The sequence below is a fragment of the Aedes albopictus genome, chromosome 2 (genome assembly GCF_035046485.1).
Source record: "Aedes albopictus strain Foshan chromosome 2, AalbF5, whole genome shotgun sequence".
Classification (NCBI taxonomy): Eukaryota; Metazoa; Arthropoda; class Insecta; order Diptera; family Culicidae; genus Aedes; species Aedes albopictus.
The window spans coordinates 295,685,905-295,696,393 of NC_085137.1; the positions used below are offsets into that span (position 1 = coordinate 295,685,905).

Below are 10,489 nucleotides of genomic sequence, written 5' to 3' on the forward strand. Positions count from 1 at the left end.
TTGGTGACGCCTACTACACCAGAGCCTACCTGATCAAACAAAAAACTACGCCGATAAGCATGAGCACGCGCACGTGGTTCCTACTGATACATGTTTGTGTAGCTAGAAAAATCGTACTGAATTGGTGTTTTTTGTAATTACAAAAAACTTTGTATGCAACTCGTTGCAAAACTCGATTTTTTCAGCACTCGTCGTATTTATCCAACTCGGCAAGCCTCGTTGGATAAATGTACGACTCGTGCTGAAAAAATCATCATTTTGCAACTTGTTGCATAAATAACTATTATGCAATTCTGTATCGTAATTTATATTTTATATAACTCATTTTGGTATTATAATGGCAAATTTTTCCGAACTGGTTCATTATGCAACTGAAATGAGTTGCATAATGAAAAATAGTTGTATAATGTTCATAATGCAACTCATTTGAGTTGCATTATGAACATTATGCAACTCAAATGGGTTGCATTATGAAAAACTCGGATTGATACACCTAGTGGTGATAGTGCCTTTCTCGTCAAATATGTACTCATGACGTTTCCGTTGACGTGAGCTGAAATGTTCCTGAATCATGAAATACTTTACTTAGAATTTTATCAGAGCCATCATTGCATTGACTTTAAACTTATTGATGGCACATATTCCGACGTTATGTTCAACGTATAGGCAGAGCTGAAAAATATCAGACCTCTCAGTTGACAGCTTGACCTCCTTCACTATCACTGGAGGCCGATCAACACCAAGACGATACAACTTTTTCACAAACACAGATACCTTAACGATTTTCGACAAAGTATTTTCTACACACGCTATATTTTATTATCAGATGCATGTAAAATTTGACAAAATCATGCAAGTAACTGAAATTTTTCATACTGAATCCCATTCAACTTTCAACCACATTACAGTGCGTGAGGGAGCAACCAGTCGCACAAAAAAATTACGCAGTCATTTTAAACCCGAAAGAGAATTGAAAAAGTTTGTTCGGAGTTATTACGATTAAATTTTAATTTTCCCATATACAACGTTGACCCATCCTTCTGCTTTATTACACCTCAGGAATCTGAAATGGTGTGATTGGATGAGATCATCTTAGTTTTGTCAAGATATCTATCGCTTGCTTTAATTTTTCTCACTTTTGAATTCCGACGAAGCACCCAACGCTAGTTTTGGAATAATACCGGTAGTTTCTTATGTGGTCTGAGGCTATTTTCTTGCTTACCGTTCATCAGGTTATCGGAAAATCCGCGATTTGACGTGTCGCATGCATGGGTTTGGTTCGCTTTCATATTTGGCCACTTCCAGCGGAACACTCGGAACCGGTTTCGGAACACCATCGGTTGTCCCAAATATGGTCTGAAATTATTTTCTTGCTAACCGTTCATCAGGTTACCTAAGGAGCCGCGATTTGATGTTTCGCATGCATGTGTTTGGTTCACTTAAATATTTGGCGGTGGAGCGGGCCTGGTTTGATGGTTAGAACACAAGACTATCATGCCAAGGGCCTGGGATCGAATCCCACTCCCGACATATTCACAAAACGTAGGTTCTTCCTTCGGAAGGGAAGGGTCCCGAGATGAACTAGCTTCGAGTTAAAAATCTCGTTAATAAAGACAAAAAAAAATAATATTTGGCCACTTCCAGAGGGAACCCGGAACCGGTTCCGGAACACCACCGGTTGTCTCAAATATGGTCTAAAACTATTTTTTACTAACCATTCATCAGGTCGCCTAAGGAGCCGCGATTTGAAGTGTCGCATGCATGGGTTCGGTTCACTTTTATATTTGGTAACATCTGGCGGGACATACGGAATCGGTTCCGAACACTACCGGTAGAATCTTGCCTGGGTTTGCTTCACTGTTATATTTGGCTACTTCCGGTGGGACCTCCGGAACCGGTTTTGGAACATTACCGGTTCAGATATGGTCTGAGACTATTTTCTTGCTTACCGTTCATCATATTATCGAAAATTCCGTGGTTTGATGTGTCGCATGCGTGGGTTTGTTGCATTTTCATATCTAGCCCCTTCCTGGGGTACCGATCCGGAACGCCTAAATAGCCATAATTCCGGAACGGCTGGACCGATCCGAACCATTTTCAATAGCAAACAATGGGACCAGATTCCGCGTCGAATGAACCGTCGGTCATTAAAATCGGTTGAGATTTACTGCCGAAAAGTGATGTGAGTTCGTTTGTACACATACACACACACATACACACACAGACATCACCTCAATTCGTCGAGCTGAGTTGATTGGCATATGTGACTCGAATCTCCGGGCCTCCTATCAAAAAGTCATTTTTGGAGTGAACATATAGACTTTCCAGTACACTTAGTGTACGAGAAAGGCAAAAATCATTGCATAAAATTTTGTATGGAACTCGTTGTAAAACTCGATTTTTTAGCACTCTTCGTACTTATCCAACTCGGCAAGCCTCGTTGGATAAATGTACGACTCGTGCTGAAAAAATCAACTTTTTGCAACTCGTTACATAAATAACTATTTTGAAAACTTTACGCTCAAATATACAACTTTTGATGGCTTTGACATCTAATATTATGTAGTTTCCTAGGTGATCAACTGTATGTTAGATGTCTTCAGTTGTGTTGCTGGCTTTTCAGTCTTCTGGGAGAATCAAAACAACTAGGGTCTTGTACCATTTGGGCAGGTGTACCTATTTTGGGCACTTGCCGCTATAACTAAGTCAATTTCAAATCGATTGATTTGAAATTTTGTCCAGAGTTAGGACAGTACAGTATCTAACTCTGTACAGACATTCAAATCAATCGGTTTGAAATTGACTTAGTTATAGCGACAAGTGCCCAAAATAGGTACACCTGCCCAAATGGTACAATACCCTATATGTTTTCTTGATCCGACGTTTCGGTCCTTATTGGACCTTTTTCAAGGATTCGAAAGTCAAGTTGTTTTTTGTTGTTTGTGTTTGTTTGAACAGTTAACCGTCGTTTATTTTTAGTTTTCTAGATCTTATATGAAAAACAAGAAATTTTGAAAAATGCCAATTCTTACCTCCCCAATCAGTTGTTTTAAACTCCCAAAAGCTACGTTCAAAATATTTGAGCAAAATCGATTAAGCCTAAGGGGGCGCTCAAAACGCTTGAAGTTTGTATGGGAAACGTGGCCAAATGTATGCAGAAATTTTGGGTTTTTTTAATTTTGCCGCTAGGTGGCGCTGTAAGCGTTCAATAATCCAACCCTTTGGTATTACTATAGGTGACTATATGCCAAACAAGTTTGTCGAAGACCGCGGAGTGATTCGACGTCTGCGAAAAAAGTTTTACCCTAGATAAAGTGAGGCGAAGTACATGTAAAGGAATAATATCAATAATGAAATCTCAATGCTTCGCCTCACTTTGCCTAGGGTATAACTTTTTTCACAGACGTCGAATCACTTCGCGGTCTTCGACAAAGTTCTTTGGCATATAGTCACCTTCAATAATACCAAAGGGTTTGATTATTGAACGCTTACAGCGACACCTAGCGGCAAAATTCGAAAACCGAAAATTTCTGCATACATTTGGCCACGTTTTCTCATACAAACTTCAAGCGTTTTGAGCGCCCCCTTAGGCTTAATCGATTTTGCTCAAATTTTGAACGTAGATTCTGGGAGTCCAAAACAACTGATTCAGGAGGTAAGAATTGACATTTTTCAAAATTTTTGTTTTTCATATAAGTGTGGGCCACCCTACTGCACAAGGAACCAACAAACGGAGCTTGGGAGTAGCTTACTGTCGAGAATTCCAAACATTATTAAGTCAATAACGGCACCGAACACCTCCTTACGGTCATCAAGGAAGGAACGAATATCAGTATGATGTGCATTGCAACTGGAGACTGAGATCACCTCTACGCCAAGAAGAAGAAAAGGGAAAACAGATGTGCAACGAATTTCAGCGGTTCGGTAGTTGCTGTCAGTCGTTGTCAATTCATGCGAAAGTTCATTTTGACTTATTTTGTACACAGTTTTGATGTATGGTGAACCGATAACTGCATCATTGTTGCTTTTGCCGGTCTTTCAATTAAAAAACATTGTAGTTACACGACAGATGACAGATATGCAATTTAGAACAAATTTTCTGCACTAGCAGCGCCGCCGCGATGAAGGCAATTTCTCGGCTACTTGTAGTAATATTAAATGATACTTTATTCAGGTAAAATTCTTTACAGTTGTTACTTTGCATTTGTGTTTTGTGCATTTGTAATGTTCCATTTTATTTTTCGTATATAGTTCCTAAACGTGGAACCCGATACTGAAAATAAAATGAGCATTTGTAAGGTTCCAATGTATTTCGTTACACAGTTTTGAGATTGAACTTGGATATCTGTTCTCAGTAGCTAGACCGTTTGCATCGATCAAACGTCTTCTGTACCATGAATTAAGTGCACTTCACGTAACATACAGTTTCCTAAAGGTTGCCAAGATTAGAAGGATATGTTGGGTAGAACATGTTGTAAAAATGAAACAAATGAGATTTGGGTGTTTATATCAAGCTGCTTAATGTACTATAATAAGTATTAGACCTGTTCACTTTTTTTAAGCACCTGGTGTCACATCATTTTCTGAATCTAAATGCCAAAACAAGTCTTTGGTACAAAAATGAGCAATTTTGATAAAGATTTAGAGGTGTATCAAATTGATTTTATGATTTTTTGGGCATATTTACAGAAAAATCCTTCCATACGTTAAATCTTATTCCGAACATGAATCAACAATATCGTTAGCTTATAGTTGAAACTATTATCTACAACTTTGCCAAAGAAACTAGGGTGTTTAAACTGCTTATTTTATTGTTATTAAACATATTTGGTTGAAAAAACACTTAAAAATTGAACAATTTTGCATTCATGCTCATTAGTTTGGCAAAAGTTCTTCCTGACTTTTGTGACTAAATTCATTATCAATTGCGCCAAGGTGTTCTGAACATTTCGTTCATACATCATTTTTGCGTAAGAATTCATTTTCATTGAGTAATTATTAAAAGTTTACCACGCTATACCTTGAAAACACATAGGGTAGCCAAACAAATTTTTCGTGTGAAATCAAAGTCAACTGGGTTTAAACATGGCATTGAATGCTATCACCTCAAACATCATCGATCCTTAATGGTGCTGACGGTAAGGTTGAGGAAAGCGAATCTGAAGGTCATATGTTCAAGACCAACAAAAGATTTTTTTAAATTAAATCTTTTGATGCCACTGTTGTATTTCGTTTGAATTTCTTTATTGAAGTTTACTCAAAATTTCTATGTTTGTGCGTTTCATAGCATAGTAAATTCAGGCTTTGATTAAAAACTTATCAATTTAAAACCGAACTAATAAAAAACAAAGTAATCTTTGAATTGAAATTTGACACACATTCAGTTTCTTCCAAGATTTCTGCCAAGATTCAACGATCAATATGAATCGTCAGATTTGGAATGTCGGTTTGTACCGGGATTCTTTTCAAAAAGACAAGTATCCTTCAACGCGCAACGTACTTCAAGTGTTCTTCCATTACCATAGAAAGCAAAACAAGACAGTACCGGCAAGCAGTAGGTTAGTCGCGAAGGCCGTTCATAACATCTGGTTAGAGAAGAATCGGCAGCCCCAAAAGGTTCCATATATTAGCAAAAAAATTGGCAACCTTTTCTCAAAGTGGCGGAAATTACTTGCAAACCGTAAGAAGTCTCAATCCTGTTACAAACTGAAGCGGCAACAGTGGCGGGATAATCTACCAGTGGTTTTCGATGTCTCGCGAAGTGAATCCAGATTTAAATCTTCTAAAGAATCCCTTCCGGAGACGGAATCCGTAACAAGTATGTATCTTAACTTCAATCAGTTTTATTCAAATAACTCAAGTTGACTCGTTTCATGCAGATTCGATCCAAGATAGTGAGCTTTCGGATGCAAATTCTGATTGGGATGATGCCACTTCTGATTATAGTGAACCATTGCCAAAAAAGCAGAAAATTGAACCATGGAAGAATGAAGCACTTACTTTGCTTGATCGTGCAATGGTTACTGATACGGCGGCATCAGCGATTTTAACCGCTACGGCGGTTGGATTGGGTCTCAATACCAACTCAGTGGCTAGTAGCAGATCTAGCTTGTACCGTCGCAGGACAAAGGTAATTGAGTGGTTGTATGTAATCTCTTATTTTCAATTAACTATATGTAAAAAAAACCACCAGGCACGAGTTGAGCAGATGGAGAATGCTCAGAAAGAGTTTTCACCATCAGAAGCAGTTGTAATTCATATTGACACGAAACGAATGAAGAAAGGCGTTGGACTCGAGTCAGAAGAAAGGTTAGCCGTAACTACTTCTGGATTTGGAACGGAACAAATTGTTGGAGTACCAGTGATACCGACAGGCACCGGCAAAGATATTGCACAAGCGGTAGTGAAACTGCTGGAAGAAAAAGGCATCGAAAACAGCATAAAAGGCATTTGCTATGACACCACAGCGGCTAATTCAGGTATACAAAATGGATCCGTGGTATTGCTGGAAAAGCTGATAGGACGAAGCCTGCTCCGTCTACCATGTAGACACCACATTCTGGAGTTGATCCTTGAGGCGGTTTTTACAAAAGTATTCAGCGAGAAATCCAGTGGCCCTGAAATAACAATTTTCAAACGTTTCCAGAAAGAATGGCCTGGTATCAACAAAGGTAATTTCACTACTTTCACGTTTTTTGCCTTTCTCGTACACTAAGTGTACTGGAAAGGCTATATGTTCACTCCAAAAATGACTTTTTGATAGAAGGCCCGGAGGGTCAAATCACATATACCAATCGACTCAGCTCGACGAATTGAGGTGATGTCTGTGTGTGTGTATGTGTGTGTGTATGTGTGTGCGTGTGTGTGTGTGTCTGTATGTGTGTGTACAAAAAAACTCACATCACTTTTTGGCAGTAAACCTCATCCGATTTCAATGACCGACGGTTCATTCGACGCGGAATCTGGTCCCATTGTTTCCTATTAAAAATGGTTCGGATCGGTTCAGCCGTTCCGGAGATATGGCCATTTAGGTGTTCCGGAACGGTACCCCAGGAAGGGACCAGATATGAAAATGCATCAAAACTATGCATGCGACACATCAAACCACGGCATTTTCGATAACCTGATAAGCGGTAAGCAGAAAAATAGTCTAAGACCATATCTGAACCGGTAGTGTTCCGGAACCTGTTTCGGGTGTCCCGCCGGAGTGGCAAATATCAAAGTGAACTAAACCCATGCATGAGACACATCAAACCACGGCATTTTCGATAACCTGATGAGCGGTAAGCAAGAAAATAGTCTCAGACTATATCTGAACCGGTAGCGTTCCCGAACCGGTTCTAGGCGTCCCGCTGGAAGTGGCCAAATATACAATTGTGCCAAGCCCATGCAAACGACACATCAAACCACGGCATTTTAGATGGCCTGATGGACAATGAGCAGGAAAATCATCTCAGACCATATCTGAACCGGTAGTGTTCCGGAACCGGTTCTAGGCGTCCCGCTGGAAGTGGCCAAATATGCAATTGGACCAAACCCATACATGCGACACATCAAACCACGGCATTTTCGATGACCTGATGGACAATGAGCAGGAAAACCATCTCAGACCATATCTGAACCAGTAGTGTTCCGGAACCCGTTCCGGGGTTCCCGCTGAGGTGGTTAAATCTGAAAGAGAAACAAACCCGTACATGCGTCACATCAAATAGCGGCTTTTTAGATTACCTAATGAACGGCCAGCAAGTGTTTCGGAATCGGTTTTGAGTGGCCGGAAGAGGCCAAATGTAAAAGTAAACCAAATCCAGGCATGTGACACATCAAATCGTGGCTTTTGCGATAACCTGATGAACAGTTAGCTAGAAAATAGCCTTACGTCACACTAAAGACAACTGGTAGTGTTCCGGAATTGGTTCCGAGAGTCCCGTTGAAATTGTCAAATCCTGCATGTGACACTTTCAATTTGCAGCGTTTTTGGTTAACCGATGAGTAGTTAACAAGACAATAATGTTAGACCATATTTGGTTCAGCTGGTAGTTACCTGGAATCAGATCCGGGTAGTAAAATGTAAAATTTAACCAAATTCATGGATGCGGTACATCAAATCACGACCAGTCTTGTAAACATTTGACACTTTTTACTACCTTCATTTCGTTGCCGCAGTCGGGTGTCAGTCGGCTTTGTTACATTCGTGCGCTATCGTTACCTCTTACCTACACACAACACGAGCAGTAGAATGAAGATCGATAAACATAAGAAATGGTCAAATCAATGTCATCTGACACGATGACATGTGTCTAATTCTAGCTTTACGCATATATTTTCAGCCAATTCCGATTATGAATGTTAATATTAGTTTATTATTGCATGTTGCATTGAATACGACACACAGATGGGCAACATAGCTCTTATTATGGAAGAAGACAGGAATAACAAAAGCCGAACCGTCTCCCGAAGCCGCTATCGTGGTGAAGTGCATTCGTTTGACATTTTTGTTTCGAACAGTAGTTAAATTGCTTGTGTTGCGAATGTCGGAGACAAAGGAGGCCGAATATCGACGAAAAGGTTCAAATGACTGTGATCTCTAACAAGACTGATCACGACTTATCGACAACCTGATGGAAAAATAGGGTCAGACCACATTAGATTCCCGGTAGTGTTGCGGGTTCAGCTTTGGCTTCGAAAGTGGTTAAAAGTAAAAGTGAAGCAAATCCATTCATGCGATATATCAATTCGTGGTGATTAGGTAAAGGTGAATAAAAAGCAATAAAATATTCTCAGACCAAAATGAGTGTGATTTTGAAGTCAAAGTGAAAAATCCGCTTTTTCATTTTTTCATTCGGACTGCCGCGTCGTCGTCGTCGCCGATTTGGCTGTGCTCATCTTCGTACGGGACGGTTTAGTGTGATTTTGGAGGCAAAGTGAAAAAGATGAGGTGATCTCGGTCTCTAGTAGCAACGTACGTCACGCTAACATTCCTTTCCTTCCTCGATGACCGTAAGGACGTGGCCGGCGCCGTTATTGACTAATAAAGTTTGGAATTCTCGAACTGTGCACATTGAGACGGTAGTTACTCCCAAGCTCCGTTTGTTGGTTCCTTGTGCAATTTCGATTGTTCTGGTCAATCACGGAGTAGCAACTATGAATTGTACGGTCATCTATGCTCATGCTCATGCTCAAATATTCTCAGGCCATAATTGGGACAACCGGTAGTGTCAGGGTCCATGACTCATGGAATCAGATCCGGCTATCCCACCGGAAATTACCAAATATAAAAATGAACCAAACCTATACATACGACACATCAGATCGCAGATTTTTTGATAATCTAATGAACGGTTAGCAAGAAAATAGCCTTAGATCACATTAGCGACTAGCTGTTGTGTAGAAGTACCAACGTTCATGTGGAAAATTAAATCGTGGCTTTGTTCAATGGCCTGATAAACATTAGGTATGAACAACAGTGATGAATAGGTCTTAGTTCTCATATATGAGAACAAAATATAGACAAAACTAAAGCTGTAAAGGTAAATTTATAGCAGGATGGGTCAACGTTGAATGAAAAAACAAAAATTTGATCGCGTCAACAGAAGATGGTGGCTGTTTTAAGGAATTTTGAGCTCAAAAACTATGTAAAATTAGTGTATTTGGTATGGGAAATATGTTCAGAGTCCACCAGAGTATCCAAGATAGCGATCCAAAGTCCAAGATAATGGCCCAGTATTCAAGTTAGTGCCTATTTTATAGGATTTTTAATTCTTGCATTTTGGGCATATTTTGTATGAAAATATGTCCAGAATTCAAAATTTGTAATCAGAAAACCCAAGCTGTGCGCTGTTTCACAAGGTCTGCAATATGACTATAGTTTGAATGGGGAAAAATGGCGGTCTTCGTCCAAAACTGGTAACCAGAAAATCATAAACGACATGCCAAAATTCAATACGGCGACTATTTTATGTAATTTTAGGTGCAGAGTCCAAAAATGAATACCAGAACATCCAAGATGGTGTCTCAATGTTCAAGATGGCGGTTAGTTTAATTGGGATAGATATCCGGAGTCATAAAATGATGACCGGAAAATCTAAAATGACGTTTCAAAATTTTGCGGCTTCATGACACTTGTTTAGTTTGAGTTTTGGATCGTTGTCTTATATTTTCTGAATATTGGATGTTATGCTAATATAAAATGTATCCATATTGAGTAGATTTAGCAAGCAGTTTTCATTTTGTATTTATGTCAATGTCATCAACATGTCGCTCGAGTTTTGTCGAAAGGATATTTCAAAGCACGAGAAAGGCATCATCACCGCTAGGTGGATTAATTAGGGTTTTACATCTAATATTTTCGTTTTGCTCAATTTCAGATTCATACAAAGGTGCAAAAGACCTGATCTCACCAAAATTGATACCAGCATATCTAAAATCGATTGAGACTCTTCACCACATGAAGAAGATTCGCGCTGATTACCAAGAATTCATTGAATTAACT

At 39.4% G+C, this 10,489-nt stretch overlaps 1 protein-coding gene across 1 annotated transcript; it reads left to right on the forward strand.

Annotated features, from left to right (window-relative positions):
* Nucleotides 1–4,542: 4,542 nt before the first annotated feature.
* On the forward strand, nucleotides 4,543–6,715 carry LOC134288817 (uncharacterized). Its single transcript, XM_062854702.1, has 2 exons — nucleotides 4,543–5,818; nucleotides 5,880–6,715. Exons 1-2 carry the CDS (start codon nucleotides 5,422–5,424, stop codon nucleotides 6,713–6,715), a joined length of 1,233 nt encoding a protein of 410 aa, XP_062710686.1. The 5' UTR covers nucleotides 4,543–5,421.
* Nucleotides 6,716–10,489: the final 3,774 nt, after the last annotated feature.